This window comes from Neodiprion fabricii, chromosome 5 (assembly GCF_021155785.1).
Source record: "Neodiprion fabricii isolate iyNeoFabr1 chromosome 5, iyNeoFabr1.1, whole genome shotgun sequence".
Taxonomy (NCBI): Eukaryota; Metazoa; Arthropoda; class Insecta; order Hymenoptera; family Diprionidae; genus Neodiprion; species Neodiprion fabricii.
The window spans coordinates 1,548,902-1,576,238 of NC_060243.1; the positions used below are offsets into that span (position 1 = coordinate 1,548,902).

The 27,337-nt window shown below is 41.7% G+C and overlaps 1 protein-coding gene across 1 annotated transcript in view; it reads left to right on the forward strand.

Annotated features, from left to right (window-relative positions):
• The first annotated feature begins 263 nt into the window (after nucleotides 1-263).
• The window catches only part of LOC124183082 (AT-rich interactive domain-containing protein 1A-like), a 268,981-nt gene continuing 241,907 nt past the window's right edge, over nucleotides 264-27,337 (forward strand). The window contains exons 1-2 of the mRNA XM_046571097.1: nucleotides 264-388; nucleotides 12,492-12,672. Coding sequence (XP_046427053.1) covers nucleotides 12,496-12,672 — 177 coding nt within the window. The 5' untranslated portion in view covers nucleotides 264-388; nucleotides 12,492-12,495. The remainder of the gene's footprint in view (nucleotides 389-12,491; nucleotides 12,673-27,337) is intronic.

Consider the following 27,337-nt stretch of genomic DNA (forward strand, 5'->3'; position numbering starts at 1 on the left):
GCGGCCGCGCCGGCTGGAGGTTTACGGACGTTAGAAACGCGGAAGAACCGCCGCAGTTGCGGGAGAGTTTTTCCTAAAACATAAGAACAGTAAATAAATTAACAGAAGAAGGAGCGCGAAATTTGTTTAGAAAGGAAAAGGGAAACGAAACAAAAATTTGAAAAAAAAAAAAGAAAAAAAAAGAAAAAAAATTTTAATAAAGAAACAAACACGCGGAAAGACGCTGGAAAAGTACAAGTGTGGGAAAAAGTTTTTCACCCTTAGTTCTTCGGCGAAAGCTCAGGTAAAGTGAAGTGTTCCGAGGAGAGGTTACGTGTTACATTAATTGAACTGCCTGCAAGCTCTTACTTCGCGAATCCATCCATCGGCTATTGGCGAGGTGTTTTGGGTACGTTATAACTACGCGGCATTAAACAGTTCGCGCGCGCTAGCCGTGAGATATTGATTTCCTCTCTCACTCCCACGAGGGCTGCTCCTACGCGGAACTCGACGCCGGCAGAGAGTCGGAACTTGCGCGCAGGGCTTTCCTTTATGCTTTTATACGGCACGCGGCCCGCGCCGCGGAAAGCGAGCTTCCGAACCCTGCAGAAATATCGGGGGTGCATCCTCCAACCCCACGCGGTGATACGAGTCTATTCGGCCTACGGACACGTGGTGCTTCCCTAGCCACTCTTCATCCCCCACCGCCACTTTTCCCCTCACCCCTTGACCCTCTTCCGCCACCTTTCATCCGACTCGGCCACGTGGCCTCTCTGCACCAACCGTGCACCCTTCGATACTTGCTACAGCGAAAGACACCCTCGTGATTCACCCCTTTCTTCACGAATTTCATATCGACGAGCCGTACCGCGGGCTGAAAATTTTACCAACGGAATTTATTACAGAGGGTGGAAAGTTCGGCGTTGGAAAAGGTTTTTGCTTCGCAAATGTTGTTTTATATTATTATTATTATTTTTTTTTTTAATTTTTTCACACACTTTTCATCGTAGTTTGAAAGAAAACAAAAATCAATTACAGAGTGGATTACACGTGTATGGAATTCAAACTTGAATATTGGGTACGGTGTGAAAAATTTACGGTGTTAAAATCAACCCAAATGTGGAATAATTTAGATTGCCGATATGAGTGGTATTGGATCGACATCAAATAGTGTTGGATTAACACAGCAATAATATTCTCTATAGAAGTTGAAACCGCATTTTTTATTTATTTTTTTTTGGACAGTGTACCGATTAAAATAGTTGAAAAAGACTTTCCGGTACAAAAGAAAAAATAGAAAAAAATAAAAATTTCGATTATAGATACGTCAGGTTTTTGACAGTAACCGTCTACGCTCACGTGCCAATTAGAAAAGATTTCGCATACGTGTACATAGCAGAAATAAAAGACTACACAATTGAATCGCGGTAGAGGATGTTCTCGTTGACCCTGTAAAAGTTTATTTCAACGAGGATGATTAAACAGTTTTTGGAAATCCTCAGGTGTTCCGGGAAAGTTGTCGGAGAGTCGCCATATTGGATCATGCGCTCGCACCCCGGGCGGCTGTCGCGGTCCACCGAGTGACTTGAAAGTTTGTTTTTTATTTAGAAAGTTGGGCACCCCCACCTCGCTTCGGCGAAATACCCGCCGGGGGTGGTGGACAGGCTGCCACCCCTTCGCTCCGAGTCCGCGCGAGCGCGTATCAACCCGCCTTTCGAATAAACTTTCGCCAAGTTGCGAAAGCGACGGACGTGCCGCAGCTCGCGGGAGTTGTTGTTACGTACTTGTTTTCCTTCACCCTCACCCCCCACCCCTACTTCCGCCCCCGGGCTTAACGTCAACGTTACCACAGCGCATGCAGCCTCCGATTTCACGATGCAGGATTGATTCGCGCGGTATTTCACCCTAGTGCGGTAATGTCGTTATTGTAAGTGCGACCGCTAACGATTTCACAAATTATCGCAACGAACGCGAGAGTGATATCATAAGTTTTGTTTCATTCAAGTGCGGCTGATCTCTTTGATCGTGCATTTTTAAGTACTCGGTGACTCGTCAAAGCGATGTCCGTTACACGTGTGACACACACAAACGTGAAGTCAGCAATTGCAACCTGCGGCTGAATTCACGCGCTTTTTTGCAAGTCGATCGTGACGATTACGATATTCGATACGCGTCAGGATCGTTACAAGGACTGACATGATGTTTCACCTGCCGCATGATTGTTGGATATCATCGAATCGGATTACCTGCCATACTTATCTCGAATTATAGAGGGAAAGGATTTTTTGTAAATACATCAGCTCCGATAAGTACATACCTGTCAAACTTTATATCAACTCGACGGTGTTGACGGTGATAAGCTTTTGTAATTAGTCCTCCAGGATATTACGGAGGCGGATCGGAGAAGTTGAGCGACGACAATAAAAGTTGGAAGAAATAAGAAATGTTTCCTTTATTCTGAGAACGGGGCGCGAATTCGATACTCGGTAAAACGATCCATTTTATTTATGTTTGTTTATTTTATTTATTTTTCTTTATTTTCCATTAGATCGTTCACGTAAATAAATCGCAGCACGCGATGATTGATTAGCTTAAAACGTGTGTCGCATGATTTAATTTCCAAAATTCTTGACCTCGGAGAATTGAATGAGAAAAAAAAAAGTTCAAGATCACGAGGAGAAAAATAATAAAACTTTGTATTGTAATTAAACTTGTATGTAAGCGACTATCGCAACGTACAGACGGCGTGTTTCCACGGACCATTGTTCATTACGCCACCTTGTCTCGGAGGGAAGTTTTCCTCGAGTTTTGACTCCGGGGAATATAACCGGGTTAACATCAGTGCTGTCCCGACGTTAACTTCTGCCATGAACACCCGAAACTCTCGTCACGACGGACTCGCGAATTAACATCGAAGCGCGGCTTTCGACTCGGGTCGGAGAAAAAAAAAGCTCGAGGAGGACGCGTTCCGAGCACGGTGATGGAGAAAAAGAGATAAGAAAATCGCACGATCGAGTTCGAAAGCTCGCGCGAATGCGCCGACGAGTTCCGACCGAAAGCTCGGCTATCTAATTAGCGGGCTTATTTCTGGCAACTGACACACATCCCCGTTGTCTGGTGCATTGTGTTTTTGAATGTATCGCCGAGTGCTCTCGGAGGCTGCGAAGCGTGCGGCTTTCGGATCTCTGTGTGTAACCTGTCTATGTTATATAATAAGCGCAGGACGCAGGCGCGGTGGAAAAAGTTACTCCCTAATTGCAAGGGTGGGAGGGTGTCGGTGTTGGTGGTGGATTCCCGTCCGTCCGTTCCATATTTCTCCTCTCTCGGCTGGCTTTTCATCAAACGCTTGTCCTTTTGCACTTTTTACGACCCCGAGCAGGTGCGGAGCACACACTGCATATCCACGTGTCGCGTCTGTCTGCTGCTTACTCTACACGTAGGTACACACAAGTCAAGCCGCGCAGCCTCTGTGTAATACATATATTATATTCAAAGTACCCGCACGTACAGCCAATCGAAATTAATATTAATGGGCCAAGTTTTAATGGCTTTTTTACTCCGGCCAGCTTATCTTGTAAATACTTTGAAATTCATCATTTATATATTGAGACGATATATTTTACCATGTGTACCCAAGTTCATCGTATTAAGAAGGACGGTATGCGTGTGAATAAACTTCGAGTTGTATATACATATGTATGGGTGTAAATGCAGGGTTTATTTTCATTAGTCTACGGATTGGTTTTTGCTTGTTTCTTTTTTTTTTAATGCTACGCTTTGACGAAATTCTGTGAAACAAAAATCGATACTTTTTATCAATTTTGTTACGAGGTATAGTCGTGCTTTTATTGTAATTTGACATATTATTTTATTCGTAGGCTACGAAGAACATTGTAAAAATAGGAAGATGGAAAATATTCGAATATTATATACGAAAGCTCAGATATACGCGCTTCATTTTAAGTCACTGAAAAATGTTTGATAATCTGCAAATAGATTTGTACGATTTTACACCAATTAGATTGCGGATTTTAATCAGATTTTATTTTCTACAAATTCATGCATTTATTGTGTTTTTGATCGCGTTGGTATCGTTGAATATTTTATTTATTGTATTGATTACAATCAACAAAAAAATAAAGAAAAAAACCTGTTTTATTGGCCGGTGACTTTCTAGAAAATAATTTTCCAAATAAAATCCTAGAATTTTTCAACTTTATTGAAGTGATTTGAAATTAATTAGCTTTTTTTCACAATTCTAGTCCCTTGATATTTTCGTATTTTCAAACATGACTTACTTGTTTTAATTGCGTGCTCAATAATGTACGATGTTTATAAACTCGTAATTCTACAAAATCGCAATAGCAATTTCCACTCCTTTATTTCTGCGTTAAATAAAAATGTATCGAAGTGTTTTTGTTGAGGATTATGTACGGAATGGGGCTGTTAAATCCTTTTCTACTTTTGACGTACGTGGACTTTCTTTCGGCATTCTGAAATCGATACCGACCGAATCCTTGATGTCAAAACCAGTGAAGCAAAAAATGCGCGGTAATAAATTTTCATAGAAATTGTTTGAAATTACTATTTCGATGATGAATTCCAGAAGAGCTTGAATTTCCCAAAGTCGAATTGAATTGTTATTACACACGATGCACAAAAAAAAAAAATCTCCAAGACCTTCCTTCGCAATTTTCCAACTGAAATTTGGCAGATGTAAAAACAGTGGCATCGAATATTTTCAGCTAAATCCTTCGTGAACTCTGCTTGTAATCATTTGTAGATTGTGTAGAACAACGTCGAAATCGATCCCTCAACGAGTGTTAACGAGAGCAGCATTCCGAACGTGAAAGCTGGCTGCCTGTAGGTATAATAATGCTCATCATCCATCGGCGGCAGGAAGCATTTCAAACCAATTTCAATATAGTCAATGAAAGCGATAATATCTGCCCGACTCCCGGCATCCGTATCAATATGCCGAACCGATTGTGAGATAGTTGTTATTCGGTCGGTCGATCGCCGGCTTTCCGTTGACGATGAAACCCAACCACGAGATTTAAGTTAAAAAGAAAAAAAAAAAAAAAAAACGTTGGGAAAAACGTCGCTATTTTCTTATTTTTACAATTACTTTTGTACGAACAAAGATTTTCGATCATCACGGCTCACCGAGTTTCGAATAACTCGAAAATCGCGAAGCAACGGTTTTCCCTAGGCACGAATCGTTGCGACAACGTTACTACAACCTCGCCGTGTTTATCCGTCAGCTTGTAATCGTTCCAGCCTTGTTTTCATTTCGCGTCCCGGCTGATCAACTTTCAGTCGCCATTTTCGACTCGGCGAGTTCGTGCGTGTTCGAAATCGCTGCGTCTTTCCTCGTCGGTGATAAAATCCGTGATTGATTCGCTGCTGAATCGGTTCAGCGCAGTGTCGTCGTTCTAATTACACCGCGATGCTTAATCAGTGCTCTGAACTAATCAAACCGGGTTTCCACCTGTAACACAGCTGTCGTTCTTTTTGTTGATCTTTTTTTTCCGTGTAGTTTGGTGTCCGAGAACGTAGAATTCACGAATAAAATCATGATTATATCAGATTACTTCGAGTTTTTATATTATTTTATTATTGCACGGATCGTAATTTTTTTTTTTTCTCTTGCTAAACTGTGTAGTTATTTTCTTTTTTTTTTTTTTTTTGATAAACTTCAAACCGTATTTCCTCGAGTGTTTTGTGCTGAATTGTAAATTCTTAAACTGAATCGATTAACAATTTTGACTTGTATTCGCGGATTATCACGTTTTTGCGAGTGCCTGGGTGGATTAGCCGCTTGTTTTTTTTTCATCAGTGAAACTGTGCGTGGTGTTAATTTGAGAGTGAAACTGACGATGTTGGCTCCTTGTGTGAATCGTGCAGCACTGCGAAATTGTACAGGTAAATTATATCGTAAGTCGAGCTTTTTTTTTTTTTTTTTTTTTTTTTTTTTTGAGGATCGCTTCGTAGATTGTATCCTCTAAATTGCGTCGTATCGTATGTCGGGGAGAGCTTTCTTTTGGGAAAGAGATTCGAAGAATTACTCGAGAAGTTCGAACGGCTCAAGAGCATAATATTGCATAAGGTGAAGACTCGAAGATTAGGGTAGGAGGGTTGGAAACAATATTCTTATTCGACCCTCCACTTCTTGTTTCCTAAGTTTTCTCTCGATTTCCTTCGCTTCCTGCCGCTTTCTTTCGCCCGAATTTTTTAATTCTCTTTCTCCTCGCTCTTCCTATCCGTGATTCCGTGCACGGGAAAAAGACGCGATCGTCAAAAAACAAACTTCGGTAACTTTTGTCACCTTCGGCGTGCGCCGAAACTCGTTTGACCCTGGTAATAAAATTCTTCTTCTTTCTACTTTGTTTTTACCAACGGACCAAGCGTAAATCGCGTGAAACTTCATTTAATTGTTGAAGTAAAAAGATTTGAGAATTACGAAAATGCGTGATTTCTGAAAATGGTTGAAAGTTTTTTTTTTTTTTTTTTTTGTTTTACAAAATTATAAATTTCGTATTTTGGCTTGGTAAAACCTGATAAAAGAGTCGTACAATTTTACGATCCGAAATTATTGGCAAGGTTCAATCGAGTAAAAAATGTACCTCGTAATTTAATATAAAATGATAGCGCGTCGTAATATCCGCGAGGGATAAAATAATAAATTCCTCACAATTTCGGGGGTAGAAAATGACCCGAGAGACGTATCTATACGTATATATGTATGTACAAAAGAATAAGTACGATCAGGGAATTACCCGAGGTTACCAAGGAATATAGACAAAGAATAAACTATATAGGAACTTTTATGAGAGCTTGAGGAGCAGAAAATAAGGGTCGGAGTTGCGCGGCGAGCGGGACCGAAAGTTAAAATCACATCATTTTATTTAGTTACTTTATGAGTTCGCCTCGGCACCCGCGCCCCGAGTTTCACTAACTCCCGGCCAAAGTTTTACCCGAAGTTTTTCCTCCCGTTCCGAACGACGACCGGGGTGAGAGAATCCGGGGAGAATGCGCTTCCCGAGAACAACGGAAACAGCCGAAGTACTTCGGCCGGATGCCGGGATTCGTCGATCCTCCCTCCTCCTCCCCTCTTCGCCCTCATCTCTCTCCTCCCCCGCCCCTCAATCTACCCCGCATTCAATTAATTGCCCCGCGTGTCAGATTATTCGCATAACTGCAATTAACCCACCGGATAAACCCTTTTGCATTTATTCCAACCGAAGGTGATCGTTTTTCGAAAAATTTTCTTTTTTCGACAAATCGCGATATCTTGAATACGTATTTCATTAATTCCTTCACTTTTTTTTTACACTTTGACGAATTGGAACGTTTCTAGCAAAATTGAAACATTAACGGAGGACTGTTGGAATGGAATTGAAATTATCGATTCTCATTCGTTAACATTTAGTTTTCTGCGATTTTTATTTACTTCTGTGTATAACTTGCAGCGTATGATTGTTACTCGCTTTTAAACTTACACGTTGATTTTCTGTGATTTCCAAGTGTTCGGATCGATTTTTAACGATTCACGAATTGCACAGCATCACACGGAAATCGTTATACATCAATGACAATTATTTATAAAACGATGGCAAGGCGTTGGAAATTGTTGAAAATCACTCACGGTGGCCTGGACATCAACAATCAACAATTTATTGCAAGGATTTTTGTGATTTTCTATTGCATCAATTATTTGTACGTAGATTGATTCCTTTGATTCTAAAGAATGTAACACGTTTCAGTCGCTCAACTTCCTTTTATTTACAAATCGATTTCCAGCTGTTAAATTTATCAATTACTCGATTCCGAATTATCCCTGGTATTAAAGTACTCGAAGCGTCGTATTTTCGTTCCATAATCGCGTCATTTGTCATCTTTCCGCCGACATCCAGAATACGTTGAAAAATTAATTCTGTTCTAATTAAATCTACATTGACTTGTTGCTGAATATTATACTTTTTGCGACGTATCATCTTTGAATATGGAACGGAAATTTCACGCGAAAGACTTCTCACGGAACGTGAAAGAATCCGGTGATAATATGCGCATAATCGTCGGAATATAATTGTTGAATTATACACCGGTAAAAGCTGGGACGACGTTGCTTCTGACGTGATATCGTAAGAAAGTTCGCTCGAGCATATTGACAAATGGATTCTCCGCTCGCGCGGGGTAAAAATGACTGTCGAGTAGACGTCGGATTTTCATCCCTTCTCTCCGAGGTCTCTTATATTTTATCAACTCCCCGATTACCGCACGAAACAAACCTTAATTGTCGTAAAAAATTCCATCAAGTTACACCGGTCCTTAAACATTGGCGCACAAAAATTTTCCAACGTTTGATTTCAATTTTTAACGTTTAAACTTGGTCACTGGTAATCAATATCGGTAATTGCCGAAATTGGTTTGAAAAAATTCTTTCCGATTGTCGACGATGCAAGTAGAATATAACATCAAACCGATAAACGCAAAAAGAAACTGGTCCGTATAATTGCGATTCGAAAGCATCCGAGTGCATGTGTGTGTAGGTATAATTTTGTGCGGATAGAAAAGTAAGAGAAGAAAGTTTTATCTCGAGATAAAAGACTGTCCGAGGTATCTCGGGGAACTTTTCTAATTTTCCCGAATATAAAACACACTGCAGTGACACGCGACGGGGCGAGGGTGAATTCGGAGTTAAAGTTTCGTTCTGAAATTAGTTCGTTCCAGTGTCTCTTCGGTTCGAGGTCGCGTTCATACTTTATCGTCGTAGGTACGTATACCTTTCTATCTACGGTTAGCCGCAAAACTCTTCGGGCACTCGAGCCACTTTGGCCCTAATCGTCCAAGTTTCCGCCGCCCGGTTGCTTAAGCCGCAAATTTTACCGGGTGATCCCGTCGTTGCGGAGGCTGCACATTGAGGAGAATATCGAGCGTCGAACGCGCGGTGATGTAAATACGACGAAGACGGAATCGCGGCAGCGGGTCGAAATGCCTGAAACATAACGCAACGTCGCCTCGCCGAGAGCTTTCGTCGCGGTGATCAGGGGATAATCGATGAGCTTTTCTCAAGTTCGACTTCTCGATATTGGCGCATGTATTGCGGAGAGAGAGAGAGAGAGAGAGACGCGTGTGAGGCGAAGAGGCAATCCGGGGAGCACAATGGTCGGTGGATATTGGCAAAGCTCCACGGGTAACAAAAGCTCGATCGACCAGAGCGCAGACTCGCTGATACGACGCCGGCTCGCGACGAGAGAAGCGGCGATGCTTCCGAAGCTGCTCCTCGACGACGACGACGACGACGGTCTGAATCAAGGCTCGAGCCGGAATTCATTCAGGAAGCATTTATCTCACCCCGCGATCACCGATCGACCCGTTAAACGAAATTACCACCGATCACCGAAAGCTCGGATCTCGATAAATAGTCGACTGACTTCGTTATGGCGATTATTTCGCCGTGACAAACTTTTTCCCTTTTATTCTACAACTTATTTCCTTCACAATCATCGATTATTGTTATAACCCTGAGAAAACCGTACCGTGTTCCAAATTGCATATTACTGCAGATTGCGACAAAAGAAATTCGATGAATCAACTAAATGTGTAATGAAATGAATATTTATACGCCAAATTGGGCCAAAGGAATGTTTACTGGATTTAAAAAAAAATTCAACCAAACATTTTCTTAGATCTACAGATGTTGATTCAACGACTTTCTTCTATCAGTCATACCAAAGACGCAACTCGGCCCGGGTGATAATAACACCGTGTTCGTCATCCGAACAACTTTTCGAAGCTTAATGCTTCGCCGCTCTTGTAATTTAACGCGGCCAAATTAACTTTTCAGTTTCCCCGCCAAGTTTTCGCTCTTATACATACCTGTAATGTACATATACATATATATACACACATATATATATGTGTGTGTGTGTGTATTTATGTGTGTATGCGTCTATGTATGTATGTATAGTCGCACAACTCGACTGTTCCGCGCCTCAGCTTTCCACCTTGTACATATATACGCCCAAACACGTTGTATGTATATGTATACGCACATATATACATATATATAACGAAACTTTCCGTCCCGGGGCAACTTTTTAAGTATTTCACGAGTGGTTCGCGGGAAGAAAGTATACCGACTGCCTTTTCCCTTGAAATAATTCAATTATATCGCCCCGCCGTTAAAGCACCTGAGCTGCAATCATAGCTTTTTGTCAATGTGACGTGATTTTTGATCCACCTTAAATCAAATATCTGAGCATCTTATAGTTGCGATCGATTATTGTGTTATAATCTATGAGATATTACGTCGCCCCAGGAGTTGAAATCGTGATTACCATAAAACAGGACGATGAAATAACCGATTAAGAAATCGTTATTCATTTCGGGGCTTGAATTCAACCCTTGATTGGAATATTCTTCCGCTTCTCTTCTTCCCTTTGTCTCGTTCTGACAATGATAAGCAAAAAAATGCGATTCTCCGGCGGTTAGCTCGATAACGGTGAACGAAATTTCATTGCCTCCATAAAGTCCCGTTTTAAGGACCCTCGAAGATCGAGGCGATCCGCGTCGTCTATTCAATCCCACGGCTCGTAGACAAGTGTTTTACAATTAGTTAGTTTGCGGAATCAGCCAAGATCTCGACTTTGCAATTCAATCGGCGAGCTTTCGCCGTGCGTAGATCTATGTATATAAAATATGTATTACGAATGTCAGCCCCGATTCTTCATCGAACTAACTCCCCTCGACTACTCCGCGTCCTTGTTTTGTAAAACTTTTCCATGATGAGCTTTGTTGGCCGTTTCCCTCTTTCCTCCCTTACGCGAACGGGATGAAAAAGTTAAATGTGAAAGTTTTCTCCCCCCACCGTGCGATATAGGGTACTACTGCAGGTACCTCTACACGTAGATACGTACCTACACACCTTGTACACATTCACCGACGAAAGGGATGCAAAGATAAAAGTTTCTCCTTCAAAAAATATACGCTAACGTGATATAATATTTGTCAAGTAGTTTCAAGCTCTTTTCCGTAGTTATTATTACACGCATACCTCGTATATCACATACCCGCCTAGCTCGGATAACTCGCCAATCAAATTTTCAGCTCGTACAGAAGGTCCGAGCTTTCGCATTAATCGAAAGAGAAATAGTACATTATGTACCAAGGGCATAAAGTCGGGGATTATTCCCGCGGGTGGCGGAACTCCCCTCCACCTAGGAAAAAAAATGTATACGCATATCTGATAAGTTATTAAATAGAGAGAAAGTGTCATTGAATATTGTACAATCGTGTAATATCAATATCTATTGTCATGGGTAAATTCTTCTTTGATTAAATTTTAAGGAATCTAATAAATCTGACCTTTATTCATCGAAATGTTAGGAGTTTGTTGTATACTTTCAAAATTTTTGATAAATCATCGTTGTAATGCTTTTATTCACGCGTAAGTGTGATCATTTTATTAGTTTGAAAGTTACAATATTGTTGGAAGTCTGTAACGATACATATGGCCGGTTTTGCAAATTTTTCAATTTTCAACGCTACACTCGGCGTTCAGTGCAAGAAGAAAAAGAAAGACACTGAATAATTAATTTGCGGGAAATAAGGTCTCACATTTCCCTCAAACGCGGGAAAAAAGTGCTACTCTTATCTCGCAAATTAGGGAATAATGTTAAGAGGGAATAATATGCTACTTTCGTGCCCCGTTTCAGTTAAAAAAAAAAAAAATTAACATCAAGTTTGATTCGGGAATGAAAAAAATAAACACAGTCTGGCGGATCTCTTTCCTCAACATTCCATATAATATGCACACATATGTCTATAGATGGGATGATGCTCCGAAGCATCTCGCGCGAATCGCGCGGTGCGAGAAGAAGCCGAGCTTTTGTTCAGGGTTGTAAAAGTTGTCGCGGGAGTTTCGGGCGGTTGATTTACCGCTCGTCGGTGGCCCTCGGTAAGCAAAACGAAAGATATTGATTGGCCGCGTTCGTACACGTGTATGCGTACATACATACACACATACATACATACATAACATAAATACCTATGTATAATGTGTATATTATATACCCACCGCACGATGTCTGTTGTGCGGTAAAAGAGTTTGAAACCTGCTGTATTTGTCGTATATATACATACATAGTTTAAACTTGGTCCTTCTCAGCTCCTCATTCGCCGTTCTCTCTTGTATCGTTTTAACGGATCAAATGAAAGAAGATAGATGAGTTTAAAAAGTTTTTAAGAGAAATTTTCTTCCCCTCCTTTTACCCTCTCATTGATCGTGCGACGTTCCTTTCCGTTTTCTTTTAGTCTTGTTGTATTATATGTATAACCATTATTATTCTTGTTTCTTAATAATTTAAGCACGCCGCTTACTTTTCTCCCTGCTTTTCTTCCGCTTCTTCTTCTTCTTCTTCTTCTTTTTCTTGCCATTCTTACACTGCCAACAAAGTTCAAACTAATCTCGACTCTTTCTTTGCTGTTTCTTACCCGCGATCCTGCAGCGGAATGGCGGCGAGAAAGACGAGGCAGAATCACTCCATACAGCATCTTCTCGAGCTCCCGAGCTCGGCGAGACCTGCAAGAAAAACGCCCCCCGAACCGGACAAAGAATCTCAGCAACACCCGACGCCTTCAACACCTCGACAAGTGCCCGTCACCGTTTTGCACCCGACACCAAAAAAGGTAAGTGATTAAGATTTTGCAAATTTTAAAGAGCCTTCACACTTCGCTGTACCAAAAACTGCGCACCGTTAGAAATCTTTAACCAATAATATCGTCCCAGCTGCTCCACTTTGCATTTATTGCATTTCAATTTTCTTAACTTTAACATTTAATTTGCGATTTATACTTTTATCTTTCAGTGAGTGAAACGTTAAAAAATTCTTAAATCTATCCAAAAATATCAGTGGATCTGTTGGGACATTTGTTTTTCTAACCTTGCGTACAAAATCTGTTTGTTTATTCAGTCGTTTGTTAATAAGCATCGCATCCGAAGAAAAAACGCGATAAATGGCAATATGTCGGGGATTGATTTAGTGCTAAACCGTTCTCGAGACGGAGTGGGTGCCGTCAGCTGTGGGAAGTTTAACAAAGCGCGACCTTACGGAGCGAACTTCCAAGTATATACGACCCTCAGGCCCCTCGATGCACAAAGAAACAACCCGATTCGAGTTTAGGCTCTGACGGATTTTCTTCGCGGAACTTGTACGTGTGTACATATACGTATAATGTACGGCTTTGGAATCGATACGGGATGCGAGCATGGAAATATATGCGAGAGAAAACTCGCTACGAAAATGATCTCTTTTCTTTTATTTTTCCTTTTTTTTTTTTTTAACCATACACACTCGGAAGCGGCTTAACCCACGTGAAATACAATATTTTTTTTTCTATTTAATTCGGCGGGTTTCAAGGAAAACGAAAATGACGTTGCTAATATCGTCGAAGAGTGAATTTATACATATCTATGTATATATTTTCTTTCGATGTACAACATAGCGAACGTGTACTTTTTAAGTATTTTCGAATTACGGAGAATTTAGAAAAAAGTAGATAAGAATATTTAGACGGTTGAAAAGCTCGAGAAATTTTTATTTGTAAATTTTTATAAACGTATCAAAAAATTAGAGAGTGGTGTAAAATTTCTTTGAACATAAAATCGCGTAACATTACATTGAAATCGTGGTGAATTTTTTTTGCCATCAGAGATATTGAGCTTCTTGAAATTTGGTAAAGAAACAAAAATTTTAGTCACTTCGCTCGCCGTTAAATTTAATCGACAGAAGTTTTTACTTTCCGAGTTTTGACTGTCTTTTCAATTACTAAACCGATCAGTGATGTATAGATCTGATCTTCGAACACTCGTCAAATGTTATCGTCAGACACAGTCCATTTTACCTTATTATTACCGCACCGAGTATTTCTCTGCCCAGCTCTCATTATACTTCGTGGAAAATCACATCAGTTTCATTAGTTTGGTAAACCAGCTTCGTAACACGAGAAGCGTCAAATAGCCGAAACCCGAGGCACACATCCTGTTACATTTCTTGTTATTCCAAAGTTAACGTTCCAAATGATATTAGATAATAATTGGTCTATTCAACGAAAGGGAATCTTAGATTTTGAGAAACATAATTTAATTACGAATAATACTCCAGAGTTTTAATGTCACAATCAGTGTCCCTAAAGTTATTAATAACTAGAGTCAGGCTGATATGATTGGCCAAGGAGAAGTAGAGAATATTATAGAAAGAAACGTTACAAGCGTTCTTAATTAAAACTGTTTTCTTTAATTCCTTCTCCGAAGTATAATAATAAAGAAAGAGTCGGTAGCGTTTTTTCTTTTTCCCGTCGAGATCAGCGGGATGAAAACAATTATTGACGAAAGCGCTAAAATTAGAGAGACGCGTAAATTTTTACCGAATCTGGCAAATTGTACGAGGTCATGGCGAGAAGTTTGATACACGTATAGGTATTATGTAAGTCCATATGTACATATATGTATATGTATAAGAACAGTTCGATTCGTCGATAACCCGACAAATCAGATATTTACCGCAAGTATATCCGAACTTGTTTTACCTTCGCATCAGCAAATATAAGGCGGTGAGTTTATTATTTCCTGGTAGAAGGAGTCAGATGTAGGGAAGTACGGGGTGGACGGTTTAAAGGGTGGAGTTTGGTTTCCCCAGCGTTGGACCGTGGCCAGGAAAACATTTGTAACTCCGCAGTAAACAGTGGAAAGTTCGCGTCGATTTCGCTTCGCGAGTATTACGTACAACTGTTACGTACATATACGTACATACGTTATATCTATATCTATACCGATAGCTGCGAGCTTTTTACAAAGTGCAAAAGCGAAGGTACGGAGTCGCGCACGCCGTTCGGTCTATACCGGAAGTCGGTTCATTCGCGCAACCCGTTTAGCCATCATCTCTCTTTCTCTCCCTGAGAACCGGCGATAAATCCCAGCATCGAATCCGCGGCAAACCGCTTGGAACAGTTACAATTTATTTCGAGTCAAGCTTGCGATTTTATACCGCCAATATCTCGCGCCTCAAATCGAAAACGTGATACAGTCGTTGTGTTAATCTCGAAAAAGGAGAAAATTAATGCTGCTCGATAGGGTGGATGGAATTAATGTTTTTGGGGATGATTCAGAGTCATTCTTTCATTTCCCACTCAACCATAATGTTTACTTTTTTTAACTGAGAAGCAGGACGAAAGTGGCATATTATTCCCTCTTTACTTTTTGTCCCTCGTGTGCGGGGAAAAAAGTAGCACTTATTTACCGCTACTAATTTTTCAGTTTTTCTGGTTTTCTAGCTTTCTTTTCGATTTTAAACTACGTCACTCTGTATCATAATAAACTTTCAATAATATTATAGTTTCTCGACCGACAGATCACACTTACGCATGTAAGGAAAACACTTTCAAGTTAATAACGTGGCTAGAACTGAGTCGGGAATAAAGTCGATTATTCCCTTGTTACATAATGTACTTTATATTTACCTCGTGCTAATAAATTGAAATCAAATTTTTCGCTCTTATTTACATTTTTATTTACATTCGCGAGGGATAGTAAATTATTATTATCATAGGTGGTTTAACGTTATCTGTAGGGTACTTGGTCGGATTTTCCTGCAACACCGTTAGTTCCGCCATCGATTATCCGGTGTTTATTTTCAAAGGCAATATCGGTCTGTTGGCGCGCGCCGCGCTGGGAAGTTGGGAATTTCAGGATATCAGGATGTCAGGATTGGTTGGTTCCGGTCATAGTATTTGCAGTATAGTCTCTATACGCCGACGCACACGGGCGTACGACAAACAGGATGATCAGTGCTGTCGCCGATGGAGTCAATCAATTCAAAGATTAAACGATTGATGAGCGTTGCTGATGGAGATGTTTTTTCTCCGAGTATATGACGAGAGAGAGAGAGAGAGAAGTTTTTTTTATCTCTTTTCTCGTCGAACTAACTTTTTCGAAGTCAACTTACCGCCTTATTTCTAAAACTGACGCTCCATTAGTGAATTCGCGGATGCTTGGAACTATCTCTTACACAACTGCACTGCAAATAACCGACCGAACATTAATGTATACACAATGAATTTGAACGATTTATAAATTGGCTGTAAAAATAAACTCGGGGCTGCTCCAGTTTGTCGTCGCGTATTCGTTATCGATTATCTCGCGAATTAGGTCTGTTACAAACGTTTCCAGATAATAGAATCCCCGAATCTGTAATGTCGCAGAGACACAGACACACGTGCAGGGGTTGAAAAATAAAATTATCAAATTTCATTCGCAAGGAGAAAAAAAAGAAAATAAATAAAAAATGAAAATAATAGCTGGTTGTAGAAGAGCCGGCGCGCTCGGTTATGATTTTAAACTTTATCCCGATTATAACCGCTCTAGACCATTAATCGCGTATCTTTTCGCCCCGCGAGCCGAATCTAATGCTGCTTTTAACGCCTATTTTACTACCGTTGTTACGACGCTGTTATTATACGAGGATAACTGCGAGAAGGTTTTCTTCCTTCAGCTGCAGTACCTACGACAAGAAAAAAGCGCCGCTTGCCTACGGCGCGATTTAAACTTTATCATTGTACGCCTTCAGGTTTTATTGACGACGAGTTTATCGGACTAGCGTGAAAATATTGCCTCTTCTTTCTCCGTTCCCAGATCATAGAAATTTTCAATCGTCGGTTTGGATTTTTAAAAACATTTTATATCATCGGTTGAAAACAACCTCGTTTTGTTTTCGCAACTCGTTCGAATCCCGCTTAACTTTATACTCGCTTGCTTCGTAACGATTTTTAAAGTTTCTCGTCCCGTAAACTTTTCGCCGTTCCCCACGATCCGAGTCCGTGTTCCAGGGAAAGTTGGAAAAGTTTTCAACTAGGGGGTGGCGCTGATTTCCACCCCCCTTATTCTCTCCCTCCATCCCGCTGTGCTTCCACTCCTTGATGGCGCTTGCGTAGCCACCCCTGAAACCAAGGGTGAAACTCGCTCAGCGACTGCGTCGGTAAGGCAGAACCCCCGGCATCATCCCCTGTTAAGAGCAAACCTACCCTCGGTTCCTTACCTACCAATAGTATCTACAGATTTCAAGCTGGTAAGGAAGCTTTTCTCGAAAACGACACGTGGTCGGGAAAATTCCGTTATCCTCGGCAGGAATTTTCCTTTCCCGTCGTGGAGAATATTCGACTTACCCGAAAACGAGATTATATGTTATACCAACTTCGGATAGTTTCATCTTTTCGACGTATCACGGTAGGTCAATTCGGTATTCTCAACGAATCACTCGAATCAATTACGTCAACGAATCAGCTCGTCATTAAAACTTATTTACTCGTTTCATCGAATCGAATCACGTTTCATCCTCGGATTCCTCTCTCTCGAAGAAAAGCTCGATTATGAAATATCCGTTGATATTTACACGATATACAAAATTTAGCAGACAATCGGGGGCGAATTTTGACCAATTTTATCCCGCAAAGTGTTTTCTTTTCGCGGTTGTTCGGCCGACTTCTGCGATTTGTATAAATTGAGGGAATGAAAAAAGAAAAAAGAAAAAAGTATTCTCGAGATAAATGAATTCTCCTCAACACAAGATATTATAAGGGTGGCTGGGCGGTTATATTCCGGGTCGTCTTATTCACCGAGACTTGGATTCGCTCGCCTCGCCTCGCCCCCGGCTAAATAGCTAACTTCGCGCAACTATCCCAATAGATTATGATTATTGTGGAGGTACGCCATGATTTATGCAATTATCATAAATTTGCCCCCTTCCATTCTGCCACCTTCTGTATGCTTAAGGCGCTCAACCTATTCATGGAAATTCAATAGCATATTATGCGTCCGTTAAAGGTCCATTCACATGCACCCTGAATATTCCGAGATTAATAACGATGATATTAATAATCAGGATAATTGTTGCCCCGCTAATAAGCGGCTCGAATATACATGCACCCTTCGTTCAACGGCCGATGATCGCCCGAAAATGCAGTCGAGCTACATACGTCACCCTGTCAACTTGTACATCCAACTTTGATCGCGCAGAATTTTCATCGACGATTTTGAAAGCGTTTTCCATTCACGTTGGTGAAAAAAAGTTCGATCCGATTCTTTTTACGAACGAGTGGTTTCGGGGGTAGTTCTTTTTTTTTTTGTTTTTGTGTTGCCGTACATGGTCGAATTAACTGTTTATCAGAGGATTGTTCTTTGCAACGAGCCGCAATGCCAGTTTTAGCAGTCCTCGCGATTATTTGAACGATGTACGAGGAGAATTCCGTATCGGAGCAGACGCCTGCAGCTTTAAGCTTTTATTTCCTACGGTCTATAGGTATGAAACAAAGTTTGCAACAAAGTTTCCGAATCAATAACGGACCCACCTACCCCCTAACCAGTTCGCGCCGAGCAACGAGAGATGGCGACGAATGTGCCTTTGGATACCCTTAAGAAACTCCCTTTTATACCTGTCTTACCGACCTCGCTTTAAAAATATGAAAACACATATGCTGGACAACAGTTATCAAAAACGGAACAACTAATCTTACATGAAAGTATGGCACCTAATCAGGGTGGCCACATACCTGGAAAATCTGGTAAACCGGTAATTGTCAGGGGGATTTTTAATTTGCTGATGGAAAAAACTGAAAATATCAGTTTTCTATTATGGGAGTTAAGAAATCATTTTTTGAGGTAAGAAGTTTACTTTTCATCGTCGAGAAAACAAATTTGCTTAAACTGACTTTTTTATGCACGTTAATTTATTTCTTAAATTCGAATTGAATTTTAACCGAATACAAAGTTACTAAGATGAACGATCTAGGTTTTAATAATTTACTAAAACTGGGAAAACTAGGTTTTAGTTTCTGGAAAAACCTGTAGAAATTATGGAATTCTTTTTCAAAAAAAAAATTTGTCACTACTCTCCAGTACTTTAAGGGATGAAAATAAGATAAAGATTTTTGTGCTTATTCGAGATATTAGCCAGAAACTACGGGTCGAATTTTCCATCCCCCTCTCTTCGCGAACCCCGAGTTGCACTTATTTTTCTCTTCAATTTCAACGAGGGTTGCAGGTTTCCCGGTATTACGGCCAGTATCATCTTCCTGCTGCGTTGCTCGCCGCAATTTCTCTGCAGCTCTGCGCTCCGGGATATAAATGAGAGAGAGTAAAAAATAATCTGGAATTGCGTTACGTCGGGGTGGTTGCCTCTCTGCACTGATGGCCTTTTCACCTACCCGCCTTCCTTCCTTCCTTCCTTCCTTCCTTCATTCTGGTTTATTTCATCTCACGGCACCCTGTTGTTACATCGCTTTCGCTGCGCGGCGAATTGAATGCCAAAAAATTCCTCCGAGATCGGTGAAAATTCTTGAGAGTTTAATTTTTCACTAGCGTGGGAAACGGCGAGCATATGTGGCGGGAATTAGGCTTACTCGGGTGGCGGTAGCGTTTAAAAAGCCCGACTTTTTCTCTGAAAGCCCGGGGTCAGGCCGTCGTATTAAATAAATCTCCTTAAGCGGATTAGGGACTGGCTTTCCGGTATTTTAACACCACGTTTCCGAGTCCTAACGCGGGATTAAGCGGTCCCGGACCAGATTTTCGGGCTTGCTCTTCTGCGCTTTTTACACCGTTCAGGGTGCTCGAGTTTTCAATCCGCGGTCACTTCTTTTCGCCAACGATCGCCACGCTGTCGATTTTTAAACGCGCCCCCGCGATTCGTCGTTTAAAAGACGCTCACCGCCAAAGGATGGAGGGAGGGAGTCAATTTTTATGAATGAACTAGGCGGCGGGGGCGTCGCGACGCCCCGGAATCCACCCTGTCAAAAGACTCACTCCTCGCACTCCTCGCGACGCGGGGGTAAACGCACAAAAGAAGGGCTTAACCCTCAACGCTCCCGGGGGTTTATAAAAATTCTGTCAATTAGGGCGCGAAGGATGCGAAGGATAAAATGTGAGCCACGCGACAAGCGTGCGAAATCGCTACGTCGCCCGATTCCCGATGCGGGACGATTTGCGAAACCGGCAGAAAAATTCACCAAGTTTGACGTGGCGAAACGTCGAATAAAATTATTATCTGTAATTCGAAAATTTTCTACGAATTTGAAAGCTGTAAGTTTTCGAATACATGGTATAGAATAATTTTTCGCATTTTTCAAATTTCGAATATACTTCGACTTTTTCTTACTCTCGTTTCTCTCTTCCAGACGTATAATTTTCTGACACTTCTTATGTGCATTTTAAACATCGAATAAATATAATCCGTGTACCGGGATAGAAAGTCTTTAATTTTAAGTTATCGATTGATTTATAACGCAATGATCCGCCTTCAACTAAACTTCATTTCGATGAAAGGATAGCTTACTTGTAAGTTGGATCGAGAAGATTCCATTTGATCTTATCAAATAATTTCATTATGAAACTACCGTTGAAATATCCACTCGATTTTACTTTTTATACTTACAGAATATTAACTTGGCTTCAACAAATGTAGATCATTATTAATAAATTTCTTTCCGCTCCCCTAAATCCAGCATTATTCGCTGTAAAATACATTGGCAGCCTGTAAATAATCCATATCCATGAATCAAAGGAAAATTCTCTAAAAATTCGACTGTAAATAATTTGTTGTTTTCTAGTAAGGTAAAAATATTTCAAGGGGTCAAAGAAGGCTTAGTCGAAAGTGCAAGATTTCACGAAATGATGTAATCAATTTAAATCAATCATTATTTCTAAAGTTTTTTCATTGCATATCAAATAATTGTCATAAAATTTGAGTTTGAATAAAAAAAAAAAAAAAAAAAAAAAACACACTGAATTTTCGAAAATTCCAATTTCGATTTAGCATATATCTACAAGCGTAGGAGCTACTTGCCGAGAGTAAAGGATGCTGCAGGGGGTGTTCGAAAATGGCCACGGCGTAGTGCTCGGGGGTGGTGGTAAGAGGGGGGAGGGGAGGGGGAGTCGCGGGGTGTATTTACGACGTTACAATACCCCGCGGGCTAATCCCTGGCCCCAGTAGATCCCGGTTTCCGTATATCGCCCCTTACTCCGTCCCCGGTTTCTGGAAATAGTGCAATGCAGCAGCCAGTGGCTGTTGCCTTGTATGTATATGTATACGCGAAATTGAAGGCGGGGGCTAGAAAAGCGTTAGACTTATCCTTGAAAAGTGCGGAAGTAAGGAAGGATTTTTTCCCTCGTTATTATACGCTGATAACTATTGTTTTATTTTCTCTTTCTTTTTTTGAATTAAGTATTAGTTATAGTTTTCCTTCGTTTTACTCTTGAAACAAAAAGAAGATCGAATTTTACCAGAACGGAGGTTTGTTTTTATTTTATTTTTTACTGTAAGAAACCATCGTTGAAAATAAATGACATGAATTTTTTTTCTTTTTTGTAAAACAAGTATTAAATTATACATATTTAGCATTCTCATTCCATTTCGGAACCATCATGTAAAAATGTGTTTTTATGGCCTTGGTTTTACAAAAAAGTTTCATCGTTTTTAAAAATGTCCACTCACATATGTCAAGGATATTTCCTCACGTCGTGAAATCGGCAACAGTTTTATAAAATTGCGGAAAAATATCGAAAAACCAGAGGTGTTATTTTTAACCGATAAAAACCAAAAAATCCATTGATCATCAGGATTTTAGGAGGTCAGGTTTTTGTTTGACCCGTTTGTTTGACGTGGATTGCCCCGTATACGTATATGTCCTACGGAAGTTGTAGCGAGAAGGAAAATATCCGAGGTGAACCGCGCAAGTTTTATTCACTCTGTGAAATGTTGCAGTACATGACGATCAAAAAAAAAAAAAAGAAAAAAAAACAACACCCACATCGTTTTTTCAACCCTTGAATCGGCAGTTTAGGAGATGAAAAAATCACCCTCAAAAAATAAGGGATGCAAACCCCTGATGGTAAATACGCTGCGCATATTATCGTTATCGGTTGATGCACATAGTGAATAATGTCCATAATCGGTTGTACAAGGAAAAAAATTTACAGTGTACTATCGATAAATCCTACAGAGAATGAATTTTTAGCCGTAAACCTTTAGGGGTTGTTCTTACGCTCTTTGAACGCCTGAATTGGCACGTGAAAAAAAAATCTGCGTCCCATGTTTTTTTTATTCTCTAAAACGTACCGCAGAACGAAGGAAATCGGCTACAGGTACCCTCGTCAGTCGACCTGCGGACGATGTGTGCCAGTTGAATACGCGCGTTTAGTTTTAGCTCTCGTTCGCGTTCCGCGCCCTATATTTCCCTCTTCATATCTCGGCCTCCCCCGGCCAGCCCCCCCTAAAAGTTGCCGAGGCTTAGAGTAGAAATGGAAAGGGTTTTCCCGGTATCGTGAGGCCGGAAGGGCTGCCGGGTTATAATGAAATATAGGCCCACCTCGCCGTAAGACTGCATTAAGATTATACCTACTACAGGCGGCGTGCGGGCTCTGCGGCTGAAGGGTGAATCGAGTGGCGCTGCAGGGGTGGGCGCAGGTCGAAATAAGAGAGGGCGGCGGGTCTGCCTCCCGCACTTATATACACACGTCTCTGTATACCTATAATAAACCGAGAGAGAGAGGAGAGACCCGAAGGGGTAGGGATTCCTCGTACAGTGTTTTAATCAAGCCGGATTTGCTGCGGCAAGCCATGCCTCCAACTTTCATTTTACCCCGGCTCCAACCGCCTCTCTTCTGCAACAAAATTCTGAAATTGTCCTGGATAAAACGCGATCCGTGTCACTCGAGCAACAGCGTCATAGACACCGTGACATCACTCTCTGCGAGCCGTTCTCCAGTGGGTGATATGTCACGACTGCGGTTAGGTATCCCGAATTCGATGTCTCACGTTCCAGTCTTCCTTTTTTTAAACAGTTACCGGAACTGTGCAAATTTTAGAATAAGAAAAAAAAACAAAAAAAAAAAACAAACGAAGAACAAAAAAACTATTCACGTAGCTTGGACATTTTACTAAAAAGCCCGCATTTCATATCGCGATAACACGAGATAGGCAATTAATTCCAAATTTATCACGGGCAGAAAGGTAAACAGGTAATCCGGGGGTTTCGCCTAGCAATTTGGGCAGGAGGGAGATAAGAGGGGCTCAAAATATAAAGTCGAGGAAATCCTTGGGGCTTAGTGTGTTTCGTCGTCGGGTGAAAGAGGAGTGCGAGGACGTGATGGAGGGGGGGGGGGGGGGGGGGGGGCAAGAAGAAGGGTGACGCGAGATTCTCGTTCCTTCGTCGGTTTCCGTACCTAATCTATATTGGAACTGCTAACTAAAGTATTATGTACTCGGAGGTTTGGCGGGATGATGCGACGGCGAGGCGGTAGGATCCGGGGGTGGAAACCAGGCGGCAGCGGCCTCTCGGTTAGCAAAATACGACGGTGAGCTTCCGATCAGCCGAAACTTTGATCCCCGTCGATAAAGCTCCGGAAGACCTCGACCGAACTTTGTCTGGATATAAGCGAGAGCTGTGCCGTATATCGCGAAACGGGGTTGGATTCAGGGGTTAACGTGAATTTCGACGTGTGCGCACAGCGTCGGGAAGCTTGAAAAAAATGAAGAAAAGCTTCTCGGTCTCGGAGGTCGAAACGAGACGAGATTCGTCCCACACTCGACTGTCGAATAATAAGCTTTGTACATACAAGCGACAATGGGGACTTTATTTCCGGCCCGGCTGGGTCTACAATGTAGGCACTACACTGTAATTAAATTCCCAAGCCCAAGGATTCCGAGGAGCCGACTTCCCGGCTAGATTCGCTAGGCGAAACCCGCCAAAGGGAACAGCCGGCGTTCGGGGGATGCCCAGAGTTTCAACCACGTACCATATTGCATACTGACCGTATACCGTGTACTGCTTCACGGTTTGACCGTATTGTTCGACGCGTATGCTTCTCGTCGAGGCTTGATCGTTTTATGGGGTTACAAGAGCGCAGGTGAACTCGATCATCGAAGAAGGTAAGACCCGCGTCGATGATGAGCTTGAAGTTGGTAACGTTACTTTAATGATGCAACGATACTTTAGGAAAGTAGCGAAGCAAATATGTTCACATTTTGAAAAGCCAACTCCTTGGAAGTAGTTTCAAAAATTGTACAATGATTTATTCCGTCATGTTTCGTTGCGTTAACGTTACTAGTTTCAACATGATGGGTGATTCGTGGTACGACGCGATCCGATGGATTCACGAACAACCGAGCTTTTGTCGACTGAAATCAAACGAACGATTTCATTCCATTAACATTGACTCCGAGGTGGCGTCTATCAATTACTGTACCTAACTATCACTTGACTTCCATTGGCTTCCGATGTTACCCACTCATAATTTATGACTTCCTGGAGTGATATGTGACTCCTCGTAACCGTGCCGTGAGTTTTCTCGAGGAACTCTGACTCGCGACGCACTGGATGCATCAGCCGTCCTGCTGAGAAAAGCATGAGACGTGCAGAGTGTTCGCAGAGAAGTGTTTATAGCCGAGAGTATCGCGTTCGCGGAGAGGCGAGCTCACGTTGTATACATAGAGGATTACGTAGGCAACCGCAACCTCTCGGAGTTACTTTTACCAAACTTCGATATAATGAACAACAACGTTCTTTAATTATTAATTGTAACTAAATTATAAGTTCGGAGCTTTTGAGCGGAAGCTTCGAGCACCGTCGTGGCAGCACAGCCAGCTCCTCGCGTTCTTTATCATTACCGTTACCGTGGCAGAGATTGGCGGCTTTGTTGTTTCGCTCTTTCGGAAAAGGATCGGCTTCTCCACCTTGATTTAATCAGGGTGAAATCCATTGGTTCACTACAGGTACCTACATGATATAACGCCGTGACAAACCCCTCGCGCAACTTTACCCGGCGTGCGGTGAGTGCAAATTCGCAAGACCGCACGTCTCTTAAACTCAAAACCCAGCTTTCGTCGTTGTACGTCGTTCGTCTATACGACGCGCATAATTGTGATCAGAATTTCGACACGATGCGTAAAGCGGCGTTCGCTAATGAATGCCTTATTGGTTTCCACGTAGATTCGGCAGAGGCTTCAGCGCCGCTAACCTTGCTTCTCGGAACCTGTACCCGGGCACATTTTCATCGTTCATCGGGAATCGTTTTACCGTATACAATCATGGAATTGGCACGGAATTTAAAGCGACTCTGCAAGGGGTGAAAAATCTTCTCGACCTACCGGAAAAAGGTATAAAAAGCGTTTCTGCACGGGCTGATAAGTTGGAAGTGTGGCGGCGGCATCTGGAAGGGTTCTCCGCTGACCGCTCGGCGGGATGCAGGAAGGGTTTGCGTTTTGGCTCGAGCCACGGGCCACCCGTTGTTTCAATTAGTCATGCTAACGTTTCGATAATTAATCTTAGAAGAGGGTTGATTTCAGCCGGATCGCCCCAGGCCAAAGGGCTCCACCAAATTTCGTCTAATAATTGAACCGAATTCTGCCCCACCGTTCGAAAGACGTGTTTCGAAAGATATCATATTCATGGCTCGATGAAAAACGAAGATGGTTCTTAAAGGAGTACACGTGGTTCTTGGCCTTCTTTCGATCCTCAATTCGCGTTCGACGAAGAAAGCTTGTGCAAGAAATGACAGAGAAAATAAGTACGCACACGTGGGTATTATGAGCAGATAGAGTGTCGGAGGCTTCGGTGATATGCAAATTTAGAATCACGTTCGGATTCAGGCCACGTAGGAGAACAGGTCGTGCACTTAGTTTGGTGTTTGAGTTCGCGCCGGATACATATTTCAATCGTCAAGCTTTCGGTGGGGGTTGTTTGCCGGTGACCAGAATTTAATATTCATCCAATCACAAGGGACTCGCGGCAGCGTGGCCGTGGCTCCAAACTCTGTTTGCCTTTCCGCAACGACGGGTCAAAAAATTGTTACGCATAACCAAGTACACGGAGCTTTCTCCCCGACGTTTCTGCAGTTAGATCAGGGAAGGGGGGAGCTCACCACGACGCATAATTCAGATCGTCCTCAAGTTCGGTGGGGAAAAATTATTTTCACTGTGAAAGTGCAGCAGATTTTACCTTGTATGTGTATATTCGGATATCTCGCGATTCCTTTTCGTCGTTCCTTTATCCCCAGCTTCGATATCCTTGCGAGGATATCAGTGGTTAAAACTGGAACCGTTGCAAAACTGTTTGGAATGATCAGGCGTCGAAATTCCTGGAAGGGACTTCGTTCCTGGTAGAGGTCGTCCTCGTGGGGATCATGGCGAAAATACCTGACCCGGGCAACCGATGGCTGCTTAAAACTTTTCATGCACATGCCGACGCGGTGCAGCTCCAATTCGCGGAGAGTTATCTCCTTAGGGAAAGTGCCCAACGTGTATTTCTGTCTGCGGATCTTTGCACGGCAGGTTCGGAAGATTGATAGCGGACCTTAAGGGGAGGTACCGCCTGAACGGTCTAAAATCATACATATTTTTAAGAGTTCTTTTTTTTTAGAAAATGAAAACACTCGGAGCAATTTTAGTTTGAGGTCTTTATTATTCATAGTCTCAACAACATTCTAGAATTTTTTCAGCGAAATTAATAACAAAATGACAAAAAGCCCTCAGACTCAAATTCCTCCAAGTGTTTTCATTTTCTTAAAAAAAAAAAAACTTTTAAAAATACGTATGATTTTAGACCGTTGAGGTTGAATCTCCCCTCCCCTTAATTCTTCCGTTTCATCGACGAATCGTCACAGTCATGCAGAATTTGCTGCGGTACATTAGTAAAAAACACGAGTAACCATGTAAAGCACCGCTCTTTGTTCCTCCGAATTCCGGTATTATTATTTCCTCTACGGGTGGTTAAAGGGCATAATTAGGGTGGGTGTATTATGTGCACGTGGACCGTTTGTATATATAGATATTGTTATCATTACTTTTTACAAATTCATCCGCTCGCGCTACGCGCAGTGCCCCTCGAAACTCTCTCTTTCTCCTCGGCGGCGGCGTGGTTGGATTTAATTATTTCTGGAATTCAACGCTAATTAAGTTTGATCGAACGAATTTCGCGGGTTTGTTGTCGAGTTTGGACCAATGCTTACAAAACAACGATCCGACAATGTAAATTAAATTTATCAACAACGGTATATAGTAATTATATGGTTAAAAACTTTTCCCAGGTTGTATTAAACATTCAAGATAATTGAACCGGTTTTTGTAATTTTAATTTTATTGTTTTCAAATGTTTCCTTTCGCTTTTCCTTTTATTTTATCCTCCATTATATTATACGCATATTATATACACAGCAGGGTTGAATTAGCTCTTGCGTGAAAAATTTACCCCCTAGTTAATATTCATCATGGATCGTTGATGTCGGATTTCCAGACTTCGTCCTCCCCTCTTA